This window comes from Diuraphis noxia, unplaced genomic scaffold (assembly GCF_037042655.1).
Source record: "Diuraphis noxia isolate RWA-SAM2 unplaced genomic scaffold, SU_Dnox_SAM2 contig0003, whole genome shotgun sequence".
Lineage (NCBI taxonomy): Eukaryota > Metazoa > Arthropoda > Insecta > Hemiptera > Aphididae > Diuraphis > Diuraphis noxia.
Genome location: NW_028301713.1, coordinates 18408099 through 18431938, shown reverse-complemented (window position 1 = coordinate 18431938; position 23840 = coordinate 18408099). Strand labels below are relative to the sequence as shown.

The 23840-nt window shown below is 26.6% G+C and overlaps 1 protein-coding gene across 14 annotated transcripts in view; it reads right to left on the bottom strand.

The window, feature by feature from the left end:
• The window catches only part of mtd (TLD domain-containing protein mustard), a 185872-nt gene that overhangs the window by 3192 nt on the left and 158840 nt on the right, over positions 1–23840 (bottom strand). For 7 of the 14 annotated variants that reach the window (XM_015508808.2, XM_015508802.2, XM_015508809.2 and 4 more), the window contains 16 exons: positions 20357–20454; positions 20125–20289; positions 19932–20058; positions 17082–17230; positions 16831–17021; positions 16553–16765; positions 16351–16489; positions 16080–16284; positions 14903–15246; positions 14685–14830; positions 13453–13638; positions 12794–12948; positions 12542–12707; positions 11836–12046; positions 11574–11663; positions 1928–2087 (listed from right to left, as the gene is read on the bottom strand). In XM_015508808.2, the coding sequence (XP_015364294.2) occupies positions 1928–2087; positions 11574–11663; positions 11836–12046; positions 12542–12707; positions 12794–12948; positions 13453–13638; positions 14685–14830; positions 14903–15246; positions 16080–16284; positions 16351–16489; positions 16553–16765; positions 16831–17021; positions 17082–17230; positions 19932–20058; positions 20125–20289; positions 20357–20454 (2745 nt within the window). Of the gene's footprint in view, positions 1–1927; positions 2088–7270; positions 7291–8663; positions 8982–11573; positions 11664–11835; positions 12047–12541; positions 12708–12793; positions 12949–13452; positions 13639–14684; positions 14831–14902; positions 15247–16079; positions 16285–16350; positions 16490–16552; positions 16766–16830; positions 17022–17081; positions 17231–17323; positions 17442–19931; positions 20059–20124; positions 20290–20356; positions 20455–23400; positions 23462–23840 lie in introns of those variants that run through there. The other 7 variants (XM_015508813.2, XM_015508804.2, XM_015508805.2 and 4 more) reach the window with 7 other exon arrangements.

Genomic DNA, 23840 nt, shown 5'->3' with positions numbered 1-23840 from the left:
AAACTGTCTATTATTGGTGACACAAGTCTGCCACGATCGCAGCCGATGAAGTACAACAATAATAACTATAATTATTATAATACACACAAATGGAAAAGTTAACCTAACTATTTTCAAATTTTTAATTTGTATCCCCTAACTTATAATATAATATTATACCCTTTGTGTATTTGTAAACGATAAAACTATTAAAACTCTATTATGGCAAACGTCTATTTTGTATAAACTGGTCAAAAGAAAAATGTTTAACATTAAAAAAAAAAAACCGGGTATCTAAACTCACGTTTGTAAAACCAGTATGCACATTGACTTGATTTTTAAAAATTACTAATAAATCTAAGCGTTTATGTAGGTTTTTAATTTTAACTTGAAAGAAACAACAGAAATTAACTAATATTTTATCTTAAATAGTTTACCTAACCACTTTTAAGCTAGTTATAATTTTCAACTGTTTTACATCTTATATAAAATAATCTAAATTAAAATATTTACTATACCTATAGTAGTAAATACTTACACTGATAGTACAGTGTGTTGATTAAGCTGGGAAGTTTTTTTTTATTCCAATAATTTCATTCGCAATTTTACATTAAATAGTTTTGGACATGTTTTTTATGGTATTCTATTTGATTTCAACTCGGCGGTGACTCCAATCATTTAGAAACAGTAATATTCTTCAGAGAATTTATAAAAATAATATATAATAATACAATTATAAACGAAAAAAAAACTGTAGGTAGGTATAAACTTATAAAGAGGATTAAATGCAAAAAATATTACATTTATCAATCTTTTAAATTAAAATAGAAGTTAATTTATTTAACGCCAAATTTAATAAAGTTTACTTTAAGCCTATAAATGTGTATAAAAAAATTAAATTAAAAGTTCTTATTTTTAAAGTGATAATGAAAACAAAAACTAATCTGTTATAATATGGACGATATCCAAAAATAACCACATATATGCGCTAATATTAAATAGATCTCAGCAGGATTTAAATAGAATGATCGTTCAAAATAAACAAATCATCATGGTTGACTTGTATTTTGTTTGCGACTTTAGAGATGCGACAAATTAAAAAGTTTGATACACACACCGACATCGAAACGAAGTAAATTTACCAGCACGTTTTATTTAAATTGCATGTACAAACGGAGGACAAAAATAAGATTAACTACTATATGCTTTAATAGGATTATTAATAATACGATTAATATTGTGTTTAAATTAAATTTCAAAGTTGTATATCATTTTTAAACTGCAGCATTATATTATTTATCATCCATGAAAAAGTGTGCGTTCCCACGAACTATTGCAATATACAGCGTTTAATTTTAAAAAAAAGAAAAAATTAAATACTACACAGTTCATAATTAAAATGTCATATACAGCAACTAACACAATATGGTTAAAATATAAAAATATTATGTTCATTCTCGACAATACAATATGGTTAAAAGGAGTTACCTACATGTTATGTGGTAGATAAGTAGTCTTGATTGATGAAAATGTAGAAATAATAACTTGCCGACGTTAAGAAGACTAGGAACGGTTATAAGATAACTAGACCAAGGATGAAATGTTTAAAAATAATATGACACCATATATAAGTATTATAATTTATAATACGTTTTACATGTAATTTTATTATACAGAGCTGGTTTCTTCTTCGAGAGTATATACATTGTGCGAAACTATATTTTGAGACAAATTTAATGGTGCAAGGAGGGAAGATGTAGTTTCCAGATGAACTGTTTCAAATTTAAGCACATAACACTTATTCATAATATTCGCTTTGTTAATTAAAAAACCAAAAAAACCCATAGGTATACCTACCAACAATATCACTCTACTGTTAAACGTAAAAATATTTATTATGTTTAACGTCAGCACATATTTTGTCAAATTTAATAATAATTATATTTACCTTCCGCTCTGGCCGGCAAATGCCTGCTCAGTTGTTTTCTGTGGTCTTCGGTCAAGATTTCGGTGATGCCATGTAGGTCGGGGATATAGGATTCAAAGTCTAATGAATTGACGCTGGTCGCGTAGAAGGCCCGACGGAGTTCATCACTCATAGACAGCACCTATATACGTGTAAGTGAAAAAATCGGTGATTAGAATCGTCTGCGCTGTACTCGTATTGCGGCTAAAGCGGGACATGCCCGACTACTGACTATGTATATTATAAACATAGGCGGACTTAGGGGCGAGCACAGGAAACAACTATGACGTTCAAAGAAATTATTTAGGACTATATTATATAAGTCCATCCAAAAATCAAACTCTAAATTCGCCTATACCTATAAATTTGTACATAACATTATACGCGGTCGAACAATGCATTACGTCGGACGTGTAAAAAAAATATATATATATAAATGATAATATTATTTTAATAATCTGTGGTGCAATAATAATTACTACATATTAATAAATTATTGAAAAAGTACATAATTATAACCATATAATATTATGTGTTATCGGTGCACTCATACACAAATATAATATATATACATTCTAATATTCTATTATGTATAAACGCATGCTCTATAAACACAACATAAAACATAATATGTATATAATATATATAGGTAAAGAAAACATACGTGACAGTACATCGCACTGCCCATAAGTGCAACAGCGATAAAACATCACGATATATATAATATTGGGTAATAGTCTATACATGTACAGCTTATGTATCGCGAGGACCCGACGTGAGATGTAATTTTAATTCGAAATGTATGCTGCAGATATTTGTGATACACTTCGTATACACCTAATATTTTTTAGAGTTAGGTCGGTGGAAATAGACAACGAACAGAAAATAAAAAGTAAAAGTATACATTCACATGCTTTTTATACATTATATAATATATTATTTTGAAAATCATTATCAACACTACGCTATAGGTTAACTACAGCAAGTGATGCGCTTATAATAATATAGTCACGCGAGTCACACAGATCCATGGTAAACAATATTTTGGTATAATATAATAATATGTCTAGTGATGTATACCGTAAAATTAAATTATTCTTTTTAAGTTTTTTATTCACGAAGTTCTTCTTTTTGTTTATATTGCGAAGATTTTATGTTGAAGTTACTATAATTGCAAAATTTATACAAACGGAAAAAAATCTAAACTAAGAAATAATAAATGCGCGTATAAGAGAGAAACAATTATTATGATAGGTAATGGTTATTGGTTATACGTGTTATAAATATAAATAAAAATTGCGCTTTTTGGTTTTTATTTTATTTTATTTTTTCAAATAAGTAAATGCTGGTAAGTATACTGGTAGGTATATAGGTATTTGTTTTACAAGCCGTGGTAAAATGATAACAAACAATAAAAAAAAAAAATTCATGCAAATATATAAACATAATACCTATAATATATAGACGAAGGTTTTAAGTCGCGTGAAGTAACAATAAATATTACGGAAATTTTCATGATTGAAATAGGTAGTTAATTGTCTAATTCGGGAACTACCTATAGATATAATATATACACCTATATATATATATATATTGAAAGTTAAACATTTTCATATGACATGTGTATATCAAGTGTAAATAAGCAATTAAAAATTGCATAATTATATATTTATATATTTGAATAAAATCCATAAAACATTCACTTGCATAGTTATACCTAAGCAAATACTAGCTGTATGTTCTTTTCCTATAACCATTAACCATATAATATAGCCAAATGCATTCTGATTATCTGAACTCCGCGATGTAAAACACAGATAATTTCAACATAATAACGAAAATTCACTTGATTAATGCACAGCTTTATTTTATGAATTTATGGGTTTTTATTGTAATATAAATTATTATATCATTATTAACAAGAACTCAATTTAATAGTTTTAAATTGATTATCTTTTATTTTTTAACCATAAAATAAATTATTATTTTGTAATTTCACGTCTAAATAATTTTATCACCATAAATAATTGTTTTTAATTTTATAATAATGCACGTCAAGCATTATTCAAACAAACAACTTTTATTGTTTAAAACAAAATTATGCACAAAGTTGATTACCTAATTAAATTTTTTTTTTTATCGAGTACATAGGTAAAGGTACCTAAGTAAACCTATAATATACTTTTATATAGACATTTTTTTAAAATTCGACTCTTCTTTATTCAATATTAAATACGTGAACTATATACAAAGTGATTCGTTTAAATTTCTGTACACTCATTATTTTAAAATTTTAACTTTTTTGAAAATATTATTTTTACATAATTTTACGCTATTCAAAAAAGTCGAATAATTAATCTTTATTCAAGATATGCCATTAGAGTATTATATACGAAAAAGAGTTAATCCATGTTAAAAATACGAATGTAAACACAAAAATGAATCTGCACTTTACAATGTACATATATATTCGTTATAGCGCAGGTACATACCAACAAGAGTTTTAATTGTAAAACTTAAATTGAATTTTTGAAATGTTCGGACTTAAAGCAATAGTTATAATATAAGATTTATATTTTTCGTCTAAACCAGTAGTTCCCGAACTTTTATTGTTAACTAACCACTAAAAAAAATAAAATTATTCGCTCTCTTAATTAAAAAATTACATAAAAATATGCAGTGATACAAATTATACTTGTTGTACACGTGTCATATATATACTTATAAATATTTTTATAAATTTAAAAAGATATTATCCTAATCAGTTGGATATTTCAGGTGTTTTGCTATAATAGTTTGTTAATATTTGGTTCGATTTTTGTTGTTAGATACATTTTAACCGAATTGTCTTATTATGCTATTAGATTGGTTACTGCACTAATTTCCTGTTCAAGCAAGAAGAGAATAGAATAAGGTCAAAATATTTTCGATTTTTCGAATTATTTAGTTTGATGGATAATTAGCTCTTTATTGATTCAATACAATAGTTTATATAGTGATTGTTCGTGCAATTTGATATTAATATCCTTCCTTGATTTTTAATTTTAGTTCTTTATTTGTGGTTACTTCAGTACTTATAATTCGTAGTGTGACTGTTGAAGAAAATGAACGTTTATATGTTTTACACAATGTCATAATTAGGGTTGCCACCTTTGAAAGATGGTAGACCCGGAGACAAAATAGGCTGATAAGCAAAAAAAGGTAAATAAAATTATACTATATAATATATCTATGAGTATAACAGATAAAAATAAAAATATAATTAATACAAATTAAAAGGTATAAAAATTTGAAAAAAAAAGTTAATTTAAGTTTAAAATCGTACTTTACATATTTTTAAATTTTTAATATTAGAACATATTAGATAAAATTAGAACTAATTTTACGATATTATCCCGGAAAATAATTCACTGAACCCGTAGCTCGTAGATTTATTTGTAAAACCGGAGAGGTGGCAACCCTAGTTATAATATACATTAAAAAAACCACCGTCCACTTTATAACCCAATTACCCCAATTGAGCTTGTAATTTCCATTACCCCGGTCGATATCGCTTAAATAGGGAAACAATAATCTAAACATTATCGACACATCAAAGACTGGTGCAAATAATAACACAATATTATGAGTTATCAATGATAACTTATCATCAACGTAATATCGTAAAGAACAAGAAAAAGCAACAAATCAATGCATATTTAACCACTAGATGGCTCGGCGCACAACTTTAACATGTAAAAAAAAGCCAAAAGTATGTATGGAAGGATATTCAAAGGATGTTCAATAAATTAGTTCATCCTGTTGTGTGAAACGCACGGTTGACCACCCAAACAAAATCATAAACACTATAGAAACACGACTTGCTGTGTACCTACCGATGAAAAACGTCAAAAATCTAGACGAACGAGTGGACAACTATATAACCCCGAACGGTCATACATCTCATAATAATAATAATTAATAAACTAAAACACCACACAGGTTACACAAAACAAAAGAGTTAAAAGATCACTTTACTTCATTCACACACACAATGAAAACGGTAGCGTACAAATTGTAGTTAAAATTTTTTAATATATAAATTAATATTTTAAGATAACATCGGTTACCAATATCAAACGTCATTGAGTAATGTATTCAACAAATTTCAATAATCATATATATATATTTTTAACACAAACTTTTTTTTTTTTTAGAGAGAAGCTATTTCCGTTTATAATATTTGTTAACAATATACAAAACCTTTGAATTTTCGTGTGTCATTATAACACACTAGGCTTCTAAATCAAACATTAGAAATGTCATAAATAATTCTCAATAACAATCTCATACTGAAGAATTTTATAACTACATGTCTACATCAATATTATAGTAGTGAAAAGGCACATGGAAAATCGATATTCAATAAACATCATCAATACTAACTATAATTCAGCGATTGATGGTTTATAATATCGTAAGACAGGATATGGCATATTAACATAATTGATGTGTTATCATTTAAATAAAAACAACTTTAATATTCAAATATCTATACATACCATTAAATGTACGCATATATGGTATTGTTGGGAAAATAATTCAATAACAAAAGTTTGAAGGTCAAATGGGCTGGAACAGACAGCGTGTAGATAAAATAATTGTCATCAAACAAACGGTAGAACATAAAAATAATGTGAAACAGACTAAACTTAAGCGTTCTAAATTAATTAAAAAACGAACATACTTATCTAACACGTTATATAAATACACATTAAAAATAAGTCGTCGAGATGACGATTTAACAAGAAAAACAATATAGGTAACTATCATATTATATTAAAAATCAAACATGAATATCGATATATTTTGTAAAAATAGTATTCTGCATAAAATGAATAAATAATTTTAATAAAACCCATTCAAAACTACGGAACACGGTAGGTAAATGCTAACTATTGAGGTTATGGAAAATAACATCACAATATTGTGGTATTCCAAATAAATTTAATTATTGACTAGGTATAGCCTATATAATATCTACGGGCTAACCAATAATGATAGAATCGTCCAAGGTTATAACAAATATACGAAGCAAACAATCGTTTAGAGTTATAGGCGTTAATAGAAACGTAGTAAGACAAAATCAAAAACTAGGAAATTATTATACAAAGCTCTGCAAATTTCGATAATATAGGTACTACTGACTTAAAAAATCTCTTTATTTTCCCTATGTACACCGGAAGGAACATAATATTTTCGTAACATATTTAGTATAAATACAAGCGTATTTGAACCCTAAAAAGAATATTTGAACATAAATATAGTAAAAACTTAAACACATACTACAATATGAAGCACTATTCATCAATGCCTTTTAAAACTCGTCTGCAGCGCGTATTATAAAGACACGCATTATTGGCGTCATTTCTGAAATTAGGAGGATACAACAAGTAAGGTCAACATGTAGCACCAGTAGTATTTCACCCGTATTTGTAATATTTGTCTTCTTTACGAATAAAATACGCGGCAGGCACTAAAGTTGTACGCGCTGCAGAGGCATATTATACACGTCATAACAACACACAGGTAAAAAAAAATATATACAAAAATAACAAATGTTAGAGTTGAAATAAATATGCTTAACCAACATGTGAGTAGGTATACAAAAGGAAAATATTATTTTATAAGTTTACAAAGTATTTGCAGTAAATACAGGATATTCTGTACATATAATATTATACAAGTAGCCGTGGTAAAAAAATATCGAATAATTACAATGCTTATAATTTAATTATCTACAAACTTTTATAACTCTCTAATAACCGAATAACCGTAAAATAATAACACCATTCGAAATCTTTAATACAAGGTTTGAGACATAAAATAAATATAATAAAATTATTATATACAATACACATAGTGTTATTGAAACGTATATAAAAACGAAAACCTACTAGTATTGAAAGTTCAAACTCAGAAGAAGGAAAAACTAAACATAAACTATAATGTTAGACACGTGTTTAAATACGTCTAATAATTACATATACCAAAATTAAAAATATTAAAATAATACCTACGACTTGGGATGTATCCGAGCAGTAGAAATAACCATTTATTTTTTATGTTTAGTGAAAAATAAAATACTCGTTCAGTTAAATTACATAGCTGAAATATTTGATAAATATAAGTTATTTATTGAAATACAAAGCACAGAGATTGGTCATAATAGTGAATGTGTGTTCTGTTGTTTTCATAAAGTAATTTATAAGTCATAACTCTTAAAAACGTAATAACTGCGATTGGTATTAGATTATGTACTTAGAATTATCAATTAAAAGAAAAAAACATGATGGTATCATGTAATACCGTTTAAGTCTTGGCGAGATTTAAAACTATAAAAATCAAATTAAATAATTACTAATAACATTTTATTATAGACAGTGTCACAACAAAAACAAATAAATACGATTATATGTCAATATTGGAATATCTGTAAATATTAACAATATGATCATTCACTGGACGAAATCACGTAAAAATAAATTTAAACGTCATACTAAAATAATCAATGATCAATACACGGTTACCTATTTATTTTTTATTTTTTGTCATTAAACAACGCAATTTAATTTAAAAATTTAAATAAAAAAACTGACACATCACATTATGTTTTTGGTATTGTCTACTTAAACAGTTATAAGTTAATAACTAATTATCAAAGGTATTATTGATTTACTTTGCGTTTGTTTAATAGTTGTTGTGCTTTTTTCACAAATGCTTTAGTGGACGCCAATTTTGTTTTTGACGACTTCCCAAAACTATTCATGTTGTAGTAAAAATCTGAACGTCTTAGAAATCATACTGTATCACATCGGAGACACGTTCATACTCAAATTACAATCATTAATGTCGGACGTAAGTTATTTAATATAATACAATAAACAAATGTGGTAAACTTATACGTTGAGGATTAAATAAGAATAATAAAAAAAATTATTATTTTATAGTTATTTAATTAGTGTAGAACACGTTGAATATTTAAAAAGAACGATCACGAAATGCTTTATGAAGCTATTGCGTTCAACTACTGATTGGTCACCGTGACAGCTGATAGTGAGCGAGTCAATTTTAGAAAGTTCCCTTCTACCGACCTCTATTGTTAATGTCTCTTACTCATCATATACATTTAAATATTATTAAAAAGATTAATCTATAAATAGTTGTTTATAGTTTTATTTATTCCTGTAATTATGTTTTCTATAAGTAATAGGTGCAGCACGTACAATACATGTTATATATGCACAATTTAAGTTGTGATTTAATATTTTTCGTCATGATTTAATAATTTTATTTTTAAATAACAATACATTGTAAAAACAACACATATATTTTGTGTATTTTGTAAATTAATTTTGATTAAAAAAAATGTCGTTCTCTTTAATAAAATACTTTTTCTTATATTACTGTAATTTAGTTTAAAAATAATTATAAAAATTAGTATTTTGATGGTTAGGTAGTAACTGCTTACGAACAATAATAATTTATTAATAATATATTAAATAATAATATTAATAGTAATAATTTTATCGTTGTCCAGTTTGTTAAAATTAGGAATTCAATAAAGTGCTGTTGCATAATTTTATACCTACTTTTAGGTTACGGTTTAACATCATTCGCAATATGACTTAAGTATAGATTTTATTTACAGTATCCTAACTCTGAGGAACTTAATTTAAAGGATATGAATGTGCATTATATGTTAATATGTTATTATATATATTATAACAAATAATAAACATTATTTGCAACAATTAAAATAAAAAACGACGCAATGCTTAAATGCATTATGAAAAATTGTATGTTTTCAGAGTAAAGGACAATAATCGACACTATAACACATAATAAACTAACATAACCTTTCTCCTAACCTAACTTATTTATAAAACATTATAATGAATATTTAAAAAATACAAGACTTAAGCCAATTATTATTCAGTATAAAGTCTAACAATAATAGGATATCCCTATAATAACTCAAAGCAGCTAAATTGGGTAGGATAATAATATTACAGTCACTAATCACTATAAAATGGGTATTTATATTTTATATAGTTAAAAAAAATATGTAATAATCATAATCACATTATACGTTCGGGAAACGATCTCCGTTTACTTTAGTATTTATAAGACTATTTAGAACAATTTGGAACACTCTTTCTAATTGAAAAAATGACAATAATTATAGTATATAAACAATCGAGCAAATCACACAGTTAGAAAATCAGTAGTTTCACTTAAAAGCAATGATAAATCATTAAATTAAAATAATAAAGACTGAATGGTTCTCGAATTTCCCCGTAAGAATGCAGTTTTTTTTTTTTTGAAAAAATAACGAGTACTCACGTGTTTCGTCGTAATTTTTGTTACTTATGGAAATTTTGAAAATAATGTATTATCTGTGTACAAATTTCAATTCGTGAAACCTTTGGAACACGTTACAATAAACGTGTTTGGAATTAGTAACGGCAATATGACGTTTACTATATTGTAGTTTTGGGGATCAAGTAATTCGATTAGGATTAAACAAATAACAAAGGACAGATTGTTTGGGCAAATAAACGTAGCGGGTATGTGAGATGACCAACACCACGAAGGATTATTGCGGATAATGCTACAACGATAGGTATACAATTGAAACAGATTCGGACGGCTTAACACCGAACGGGAGACCTGCACGATAACTGTCTCAGTGACAATTGTTATTAAGATTATCGCGTGAGTGGGAGACTGTAAGACGTTATGTGATCGCCAGTATTCGTTAAAAATTATATCTTATTGTAATCTGGTGTCTCGCACACGTCCTACTATGAACGATGTCGTGGGCCGGTCACGTACTTGCGTAGGCTAAAAGTGCTCCCCTTCCGAGGTCTAGCTAAAGCGATATTATAATATTATCAAATAGCAGTGAATGTGGGACGAGGATTTGTGACGTTAAAGTCTGTAAACACGGTTTGTGTAAAAATCATATCTGAGCTGTTGAAGTTTCATTCCGGAAATTATTCTAAACTCGGAATATTTTGAGGAACAATAAAAACCACAATAAAATAGATAATTAATCTAACCTTTAAATATACTTAATTTACTCTAGTAATCATTCTTATCATTTCCGTACCTACATTAAAATTCATAAATTATTTCTATAATAGATAAATACCGATCCAATAAATTTTAACAATTAAAGCAACTAAATGACCTAAATTAAGCACTAAACTATGTTAAAAGCCTCTATCAAATAACCTTAGTGTTATAAAAACTAAGGGATAATAAATTACAGCTAAAATATAAAAGCACTAAACGTATTTAAGATAATGATATATAATCTAAAAATATAATAATTTCGAAATGATATAATTATGTAATATGTGCTAAATATTAATTGTGCAAAATTGCCATAAATGGCTTGACAAACAGTTTAGTATTGTGAAATAATATGCTTACTAATAATCATAGCTATAATGCAATGATGTAAAATGGTCAGTTTTCTAAGATTACATTTAGAGAAAAAAAAATTGGCCATTTACATTATCACTACCACTATGTCCGACTAAATAGTAAATTAGGTCTCTGTTAATAACTAACAGTGTACCTCGTTATTTGCCTGCGAATCTGACGATCCGAATTGATCGGCCTGAGTCTTCAGCATCGAGTACAATTTTGAATATGGCGCTTTTAACACCTTTTATAGAAAAATATTTATTTAAAAACAGGGGACACCTTGTAAATACTTAGTTACACATACAATTGGCATATGAAGCTAAATATCATGAATCATGGATTATATATACCATTAATGTAGATTACATTATATATTTTTAAGATTTAAAAAACTATATAAGTACAGAACTTACCTCCCAAGACTCTCGTGTAAGGTCACCAGCTTCGCTTTCATTTCTGTCTAGCTTTTTATCACTAGCATCACCAGGTGGTGTTTCTGCTTCTTCCCACAGTTCTGTGTCAGATTCGACCAACTCAAAACCACGGCATGCAACTATTTCTTCGTCTAAGTCACCGTACAAGAGAGGGACCCATAACATTAGAAAACGATACAAGTCATCCACCCTAAAATTATAAATACTTCAAAATTATTTTTTATTAAATTGACTAAAATGTATATTAATTTTATGTCATAAATATTTAAGATTTTTCATAAGCATAGATTAAAAGTTAATATCATATTAATGTTAGCATGTAACACAAAATAATTTCAACAAATATCCAACAACTTAGAGAAACATAAATTGTGAATGATACAAAAAGCTGTGGTTCATGTGAAATATTATCCTTTATTTATACACACTAACAATATTATTATCAATTGGATCATTTTACATTATTGTCTATGTATAGTGAATGAAGCATAAAAATGAAACTAATTTTAAATTATATATTATAGATCTTTAGTAAGTGATTAAATATTATTAATAGATTAATTAATTTAAATTTAAATGTTTTTATATAAAAGATTTATCACCTTAAATACAATTTTATTAAAAGTAACTATAAGACTAGTTCAGAGTAAATAATAAATCGGTATAATTGATAAAATAACATTACCTGTTTCTAGGAACACTAAACCAATATTCTGGCTTCATCTTTTTCTTGCCATATGACATGATTGGCGTTGACTTTGGTATCTTCTTGTCTTTTGGTTTACCCATTCGAAGCCTTAAATAAAGAGGTGGTGGTTCTTCAAATGTATGGACGGGTCTTGGAATTAATTCTGTTGAGCAAAATGTATTAGTTAGTATTGTAAAAGATGGAAATGTGATGACTTTGTATGAACATTTATAAATACTCTATACTCACTTTCAAAAGATACAAACAATTCAGGCATATCATCTACAGATACCATACTTCGATAATCTAATTTAGGTTGTATAGCTTTTGAAGTGCTCTGACTATCTGAACGGCTGTTTGAGCTATTGTGTTGCTGGCGTATGAAGGTAGTGACTGATGAACGCCTTTAATAATCATAAAAACTTGTATTAACAAACGAAATAAAAATAAAGTAAACAATTTGATTATGTACAAATGTATATTAATGTTGTAAACATACTAATTAATAAATTGGCAAAGCTTAACAATTATAATAAATATAAAAATAATATTTAAACATAATATAAAATTATATTATTGGAAAAAGAACAAAGCAGTTTAATAATAATCCAAAGTAAAATATATAATTTATAATTAATTGCATCATAATTATAATATATTATGATAGGTAAATATAATTAATAATTTAAATAATTTAAAAGTGTATATAAAGTATAATTTTAAGAATAAAAATAAAATAGTAATAATTGTAAAGCATTCTATTGATTTAAATTGATGCACTAAGACTAAAACTTGCATTGAAAATAATACTATATTAAGTGGTTTTGGTGGCAGGATAAGGGACACACATAACATCACCATGAACAATGACAGATAGACATTTAGGGGTACAGTGTGTGACCACTTACCCTACGCTGTTAATAATTGATGACGGCGAGAAGCTAGCGAGGCCTTCACGTTTAGATGGGGTGGCCGAAGGTGGGGCGGGCGAACAGTCCTGAGGTGGCGGGAACTGGAATCGCCCACTCTCCTCGCTCGGTGTTTTCATTAGGAACAGACCCGAACCAAAGTCAGTCACCATGTTTATTGGTGAGCTTGGCAATAATACAAAATTATCATCATATCCTCATACTACACTTTTTAATTAACTCTGGTTCTATTTGCTCTCCTCAAAGATTTTTTTTTGTAAATACAAATATTAACTAATATAAAGTTCATTATTTAATAAATTCAATCCCCAAGGTCTTGATATTTAGCTAATTAATGAGCTTTAATCGTTTTCTTGGATTCAATCAATCAACTTATCATTAAGAAGTGAACTCTCTCTTGGTTTTCTTTATCATTAATTATCAGAAGTAATAATTTAAAGGAATTAATTGGAAAGAGAAAGAAAATTTTGCACAAAGTTATGTAAGGAAAAATAAATAGATATTTAATTATTAACAATAACAAAAAATAAATAAAATATTGTTAATAATACAAACTACTAATGTAAGCCCAACTAATATTATATTTGTTGGGTAATCTACATTTCACTTTAGTGTAATTATGGCGACAAAAATTAAAGTTCAATAGCTTCAAGTCAATAATGCTTTCAAATTAGCATTAAATAAATGCTTAAATACAATTATTGAGACAAAAAAATTGCTTTCCCAAAAACTTCAAATAATAAAATATAAATATAATTATAAAGCTTATGTTGATTATTATCATTAACAGTGATTTATTAAATAATATTAATTTGATATCTATTCTCATATTGAATTCAAAATAAAAAATTTATAATTCTTAATAAAACCATCAATATGTATAAAAAATATATCCAATACATTTATATATTGAATATATTTTTGGAAATCTAAATTTTATTTTAACTTAATAATATTTTCCCTATAAAGTTCAATAATAAAAACAATAAAATATGAAAATTCTAGAAGCTTCTCCTACGGAGATGCTAGTTAATAGTGTGTAATAAAAAGTGTGTGTATACCCTAGCACGCATTTTATTTACATAAGTGCCATGTTAAAATAAGTTATTATATTCTACATTTTATATTAAATGTATAAAAGATGCTTAAAAATATTAATGGAATAAGTGATGTGTGTTAAAATTTTTTTTAAATTAAATATAGAAATTTACCTTGAAAAAACTTTGGAAAACACACTGGATGAATGAGATAGATGAGATGATTCAGCTGAAGATGGTACTGAAGGTTCTTTTTCACTATCCTTATCTCCTGTAAATCCTTCCATCCAAGATAATGGATAAGAAAGCCTTTTTAACATCTAAAAATATGTTATATTATAATTGTTTATCTTATAGAAAATTTAACAAAACGGTACAACGGTATATTCAACCTTATTCTTTTTAGTTTCCTGAGCCTGTTTTTCAGATTGTTCATCTACTTTTTGAACCTCTATTGCGCCTGTAGAATCTTGTTCCTTAGAATCTTCCAAACTAAATGACACTGACGTGGTTTTCTTTTTACGTAGTTGAACTGTATCATTAAGATGGTCAGAAGACAATGGCATGACAGGCACTGGTGGAAGAAACTCAGATTCTGATAAAAGTATATCAGCATCTGAATATACAGTTTTACGAGGTATTGGCAATACAGGTGGATCTCGAATATCGATGCCAGAATCATGACATGATTGCTTTACTAGATAACCACTTGATGGTTCAGAGTCTTCAACAGTTTCTAGGACACAAAATTAATACAATTATTACTATAGTTACTAATTTATGACTCTATACAGGGTGTCTCGCAAGGATTTACCCATTGGGCATTGCGATATCTTACGAAATAATGAAGATATCAAAATTCTGGTTTTATTATAAGATTCGCGGGGATAAGAACTACAATTATTTCATTTTAAAATTTATTTTAATGTTTTTGTAAAATATTAAAAAATATATTTTTTTTATTTAATTATTTCCAAAAAAATTAAAGATAGCCATTTTGTAATGTTTATTTTTTGAAAATATTAACGTTTCAAAATTTTATTTCCATTAATTTCCTGATTTTTGATATTTTTTCTAGTTTTGATAAAATAAAATATGATTATAAATTTACAACTATTAGGAACACGGAGAATATTCGGCCGGCCGAATGGGAATGTGCGCGGCACGGCGGGTCACATGTTTGATAACATTATGGTTTTAAGTAATTCACAATTTTTCTCAAAACTAAAAAAATATTAAAAATCAGGAAATTAATGAAAATAAAATTTTGAAACGTAAATGTTTTCAGAAAAATAAACTCTACAAAATGGCTATCTTTGATTTTTTTGAAAATAATTAAATATTAAAATATTAAAATAAATTAAAATATGAAACAATTGTAGTTCTTATCCCTGTGAGTTTTATTACTAAACCAGAATTTCGATATCACTATTATTTCGAGAGATATAGCAATGGGTAAATCTTCACGGGACACCATCATTATTAAATGTAAAACAATTTTTTTTCAAGTTATAATTAATAACTTATACCATAGACAAAAGTAATAGGTGCATTTGCAAGCTTTAATACCTTGTACTGCGTGATGAGCTGGAGGCTCGTCATCAAGAGATCTGACTTTGTTTGGCATTGCCCAGTGTTGGTCAATCGAAGATTGCCTGCGCTGTTCCATATTACGTATACTACAAACGGCATCTTGTTCTGCTGACATTGAAGAGAGTGGCCTATCATCTTCATTACTAATGTGTTCAATGGGTAATTCTTTGTCTGATCTCTTCTAAAATAAAAATATTATATTTAGTGATACATTAATAAGTAGACAAAAGTTATTTAAATAACTAACCAATGCATCATTAGATCTATTCATTGGACTTGGTGTGACTAGATCACGATCAAATGCTTTTGGAAATGCAGCCCCATCATTCCTCTGCGCATTGCATGAACAAATGCTACCATCTTCTTCTTCATCTTCAGTAGAAGATCTAAAAATATTTTTGAATTAAAATGTAAAACAAAACAAAATAAATAGGTATTATTTAAATTACCTGAGTTCTGGAAAAGTTTCATCCTTAGCCAAGAGGGAATCAGTTCGACCTCCAGGAGATATCTGTAAATCTAATGTTGCGCTGTCCAATGAATCGGTTTGCATTGTAGTTAACATAGTTGGAGATTTATGTTCACTGTCTTCCAATGTTTCAGATTTAATAACGGGAGATAGATGATAAATTGCTGGCTTTGTAACATTCTCATTTTCACTTCTAAAATAATTAAACAGTAAATAAAAATCATAACTATCATCCAGAATTTATGTTAAATAACAAACCCAGTTGATTGGTAAGGGCCAGCAACTCTCATGTGCGCTATATCATAATATATTGCAGCATTCACCACAAATTCCATAGGAGCTATGACACCATAAGACTCGGGACCATGCTCAATAACCAACGGGTCAGAGACATTTGGATCAAACATGACAGCATTTGGAGTAACCAACAATACACCACCCACCACACCCTAACAAATTTACATTATTATTTTTACTAATTTTATGTATGTAAATATAATTTGTCGTACTTGTCCATCTGTGATGTGTCTGACATTTATTTTGAGGAACCTTTCTACACCGCGCGAATGTGATCTACCTGATGAAGGAGATACTGAAGAACCAATGCGTTCTGGATGACCTGGTTTTGGAGATGAAGGCCGTAATGTATCCAACATGTCTGCAACAACAAATTTGTAAAGTAATTATTATCTAAAAATATAAAATGTAAGACAAGAGAAAAATTAATGAATAATTGAAGGATTTTTAATACCAAAATATACATAACCCTTATGTTGTAAGAGATACTTTGGAGACATAACTATGCCTCTCATTTTATTTAACGTGTATTACATGAATATTTACGTAACAATATTTAAAAAAAAAACAATTTAATGATTTTTAAATTACTATTTTGATATGTTTTGCATTAATAAGAAATATTAAAATAATACTGCGGATGACTTAATTCATTATTACGAGAGAAATGATACTCGAATTATTTACTGATATTAGTATCAAATTAAAACATGTATGGCTGTTAAAGCAGATAAGAATTTTAAAATCAGTCACATTATGGCAACTGCGTATAAACTCATTGCACTTGAGAACAATACCATCAGCAACAAGATAACACAAAGTAAATGCTTCTTATTTTAAATTGAATAATTACAGTTTGTTTTAACAATAGTATGACACTGTACACATTTAAAACAGTTTTTATGTTAATTGTAATTACACGCTGGGAGATTAGTATGCTAAAATAAAATGAGAAGTATATAGAGTTACAGCCTAAGAATAATATTAATTTAATTTTTCAATCATAAATAATAAATATGTTTATTTACTCATTAATTTTTATGTATCGAATTCATGATTTCAATAATAAAAATTGCACAAATTATATTTGCAATATATATTATTTATAGAAATGTAAGGGGGAGTGTATATTAGTATTATCTCGTATTGAACAAGATTTTATTAATAACAGGCAATTAAATACCATTAATACAATGCTAAAATTTATACTTTTATAAATCAATTTATAATATGTAAGGTGACATCCTACTTAAAATATTCCTAGAAAAGGTGGTGATTTAATATCACGATATAACTCTTCAAATATTGTATTAATGAAAAGGTCATTTGATAACCAATAAATTTTTCTTATGAAAATTTGCATATGAATATTATAATAATAGTTACCTAATAAAAATGAGAAAATATATAGTATGTTATAACTTCTGTAAAATGTATTGATATCTAATACATAAGTTTGATTTCACTAACAAAAATTAATTTCAGAAATAGTTTTTCAATAATCAGTATATTATGATCAAAACTCTGAACTCAATGAAATTGCATATTTGTAAGAAACTAATATAATATTAAAAATATAGTTTGGTAATACAATGTAAGAATAAAAAATTGTTATTGCATAGTTTTTTTTTATTATTATTAGATATTGCATATTTTTGATATAAGCAAATTTATTTTTTCATAAATTTAATATATTCACTTTAATCATATTGAAACAATTACATTTTTAAAACTATTTTATCGTTCTGATTTGCAACAGACAATATGAATATACACATACCAACAAAAAAGGTAAGTAGGTAATAATAAATGTGTCATTATTAGATAACCAATTGAAAATTACAAGATACATCTAATTATTAAGGTTTTTTATTATTTCTAATAAGCAAAATTATATGTATATATATATATCTTATCTTTTAAATTATCAATTAGTAGATGACTATAACAATTTGATTTAAGTGTAAAACACAATATCCTACTGACAGCATTTTCATATTTATATTCAACAATTTAAAATGCTGCAAATTTTTAAGTTGAAATAAAATGCGTATAAAAAATAAAAATAAAATAATTTCCTAGATATTAAATATTATTTTATAAAATATATTATATTATTGGTGGACCATAGGAATGCAACACTATTGTGATCTGACCGAAGAATAAGTGTTGAATATTACAGGTATAGTAACATCAAGCATAATAATGCTTCATTATTTATTAGCTATAACAGGAGGACAAATTTTTAATTGATTTAAAAGTAAAACTATTTGAATATTTATAAATCATTCATAACTGACAAACTGACCAACATTTAGCTAAAATAAATATAAAAATCCTATAAAAACCTCACTAACATATTTAAATTTTGAATTTTAAATTTTATTTTTAAGTTATTACTACCTACCATTTTTATAATAAAAACTGTTAAGAATCAACAAATTTTTTTTTTTTTAATTTTTATCATGTTGAAAGAAATTGGATAGGTACAATATATATTTTAAAATTAACTATAATTGACTGAATTACTCCTATTATTACAAAAAGACAATAAAAAAGAAAGATTAATGTACATCAATGCAGAAAAAATGATTGGGAATATCAAAAAAATAATTTAAAATATTAATTTATTCTAAAATGTTTTAGCATATTTAAAATGAAATTATGTAATTTTATTCAACATTTCATGAAATTTACTCAACTCTATTCAAACTTTAGATATTTCAACTGACAACTACTTTAAAAAATGTATTTCAATAAAAATCTGTCCTTTAGATATTACTTTTGAGTTTTGACTGACATGGCAGTTTGGTACCTTACATGACAAAAAGTAAAACATCACTCACTGAGTAGTAGTTAAATATTTGAGTGCTTATGTTTCACTTTTATATTGTATAAAGTTCTGAATCTCAATTTTTATTAAAAAGTTGCCACAAATAGGAAATTAGACCCTTACATTATACTATAATAATATAATGGTAGTACAATAAACTCATTTTTAAAACTTAGAAGGATTTTAAAAAGATAATATGATTTTTAGTTTAATTATTTATATGCCATACCATCTTCCCTTTTATCAATGATATCTTTATTATCATTGCCGGTAGAAGGCCCAGATCCAGGTCTACTTTCTCCATCGGCTGATGTGTAACTGTTGGTTTCGGATAAATCTAAATTGCTAAGACCTCCCTAAAATTAAAATTAAATATTTTAAACCTATAATCAATCATTCGTAATTTATGAGCTGAAAATTACTTGAGACGCATCTGACTCTGACACAGATATTCGCTTTTTGTCTGGGACACGAAGGATCTGACCGGGAAATAGTGTGCGTGACGATAGCCGGTTCAGTATGGCTAACTCAGATGGTGTTGTGTCGAACCTAGCGGCAACTGAAGTCAATGTATCTGATGCTTCAACCTAATAAATTGTAACAAACCATGTATTAAATAAAAACAAAATCAAATATTTAAATTTAAAACATTACCTTATACGTGATGGTAGAAATAGGAGGAGGCTTAGGCATTTTTCTTTCGCTAAGCTGCTCTTTGCTGCCGCTCTGGCTTTCCCCATCCGTACCTGAATCTATAAAATAAATATATATTATGAATAAAGGCATACAATTTATTTAGAGAAGTACACAAAGAAATAAAACCAATATCATTTGAGTACTGTATGGTTTAAATAATTGAATAGTTTTATGAGTTTGATGATGTATTAATAATATAGTAAGCATTGTAATAGATTCTTAATTATTCACAAATCAATATAGAATAAATTGTAAATGTTATTATACAGGGTAATCTATCATTTAATATTTCAAAAATATTTTTTTATTTGATATTATTTTCAAAAACAACATTTTTAATTAATTTAATCAATTTTTTATATTTTTTATTTCATATTCTGAAACTGACTATTGGGGAAAAAATACTTCAAAAATTGAATTCCAAATAAGTAGATAATTTATTAAGATTAGTCATAAATGGAATAGTGTAGCACAAGAGTATCTTACTAAAATAATAGTCCATTTCTCTGTTCACCTACTTGTAACTTGAAAATGTTTATTGTCATTCAAAAATGTTGTTTTGTAACAACATCATATAACAATAATATTTTCAAAAAAGTTAATTTTGAAATAATGAGTGTAGATATTTAAATGGATCACATTATACAAACAATTTAAGTAAATTTGTGAACAATATTAAATTATTGCAACATATTATTTGTTTGATAAAAAATATTTAACAACAGTTATTTAACTACCTCCAGCTAAATAACATGGTTTTTTATTAGGTTTATAATCAAATACTGTGAATATGTTCTGCCTGCACAGTTAATAGACAGAATTGATGTCAGAGTTCATTAAGATCTAACAATTAATATAAATTGTTGTTTTCATCTATTTATAACAATAATTATAATTCTATGAAATCATTCCTGGTTATTACTATATTTTGATAAATATTTTAGTAAATAGAATTGTAGTTGAAAAAAATATTTTAAATTGTATTAATAATATTGTAACATGCACACAAAATCAAAACCCAAACACCTATCGATACTAGAGTGCAGTGCCGTATCTAAGCATTGGCGAGGTGGGCGGTGGCCAAGGGCGCAGTTAAAAATGATCGCACTAGGGGCGCAATTTTTATACCATTTAAATACTAAAAATTCATTATACATTTATAACATTGGTTGCCAAGGGCGCACATAAAGCTAGTTACGGCACTGCTAGAGTGAACTGACTATTTTTTTTTTAGTTATTGAATATTTGATCACTCAATCACCTTTCAGTAAATTGAACGTCATGAACAAATGCTATAAAATTAAGAAAACTAGGTAGGCAGTAGGAACCTACCTAAATCAAATAAATAAATTTTGTTTCCAATAATAAATTTAATGGTCATAATGTATTACCACAGTTTGATAATTATTAACAATAAGTAATTACAAACACATGACAACAATTCAAAATCAAGATAACCTATCAAATTTTCATTTTTCATGTGCTTGGACCAAATTTATCAAAGTGCCATAAATTACTTTTTGTGGGAACTGAGCAGCTTAAAAAATATTAATTATATATCGCAATTATTTGTTTTCTTGAGATAAAAACTAATTTATGTATGATTTTCTTACAAATTTTAAAAACACTTATCACAACTACATATTTAGTTGTTCAATTTCTAGTAATTAAAATTTAACAAAATCCAGTAACTGAACACTAATTGCCCAATTAATGGTATTGCTTAATTTAATCCAGTGATTGTACAGGTTTATTGTATTGTGATAATTACCGATATACCTAGGTACCTAACAATAATATATATATATATTCATATATTCTATAAATACTGACACTATTTAAGTATGGACTTACAAAAAATATACAGAACTAAATACTGATTACTATCTTTAACACAAACTATTTATATTATTTTTTTTTCATAAAGTCTGCTTTTAATAGTACCAGTTGGATTCATAATTTGTTTGATGTGATATACCTACTAGTATCAGTGTTATTGTAATTATAACTATTATCATTGTTGTTGGTATTTGACGTTACGAGTTTTATAACTTATAGTTGATTTGCCAAGCTTACGAAAATGAATTTAACTGAACTGAAGTCAAAGGACAATTAATGCAAGTAGACAGTTGTATGTATTATACTAGTAATATATAATAGTTACTTCATGACTCCTTGGATGGCATCACAAAGCAAAATATGTAAGTTTAGAATAATTATTGCTCTCATTATTGCTTAAATCAATTTCTAAGTATTTCATGATACCAACCAAATTTATATCACATATTAAATATTTTAAGTTTATTTATTTACATTTCAAACCTCGAAGCCATTTGAACAATAAACAATAAATCTTATCAGGAGAATAATAGACTAAGAAATAGTGACCTACTGACCTACCCCTAGTACTAGTGAAAAAATTAATATATTTTAAATCCATAATATTATATCATAGCATAATTTGATAATGTATTCAATATGACATAATATTAATTTATCAATTAAAAAAAACTTTTTACCCAGAAAATTGTTTACGTAAAAATAAAATAACATTCATGGCATTAGTTAAAATAACAAAATAACATACCTTACACCCCAATAAGAATGTAGTTTTTTTTTTTTAATGTATACCATTAAATTTCAATGGTCAAATATTAAATAGATTTTAAGATAAAGGAAAAAAGCGTAAATTAATATATATTATTTTTATGAACTTAATAACAATCTTAATACATTATAACATTATGTAAAAATAAAGGTACTTAAATTTGAATACATTGAAAAAATTGTAAATTTCCAAATTATAATTATATTTCCTAATATTTCCAATAGTAAGTTGTAATATAAGTTTATATCCAATTTATTGATAACAAATTACTAACAATTGGAATAGTTGAAAAATATAGCCACAAATATATTAAAATCTGAGCAACGAACTATATACCATCCATGCGCAATTTGCATTTTGCATGCAATAAGCATTTTTTTAAATTGAAACTCACCTTTCTCAGTTTGTAGCTCAAATGCTTTTATAACCTGAAGGCTGTAGCAGACCTAATTTCACTAAAATAAATACAAGCTGTTTTCAATTCATTGCATTTATTCAATTCATTAAATATTATTTTATTTCAAATTTAATTAAAATCATATTTATTATAAAAGATATATAATCCAAAGTAAAAAGCCATGCAGTGATACTATAATTAAAAAAATTAATGTAAACACCAATATTACATACAAATAATCAACTCAGATGACTAATACTAATGAGATATTATTAAAACCAATATACACATACATATAAGCTAATTTAATTGAAAAAAGGATAATAACTTTGTTTTTATATGAATGTATGTATATATAATATATGAAATTATTAATGTTCAGTCGAGTGTTACTGCTGGGTAACTACTCCCCTCAAGCAATTCACTGCCAATATATA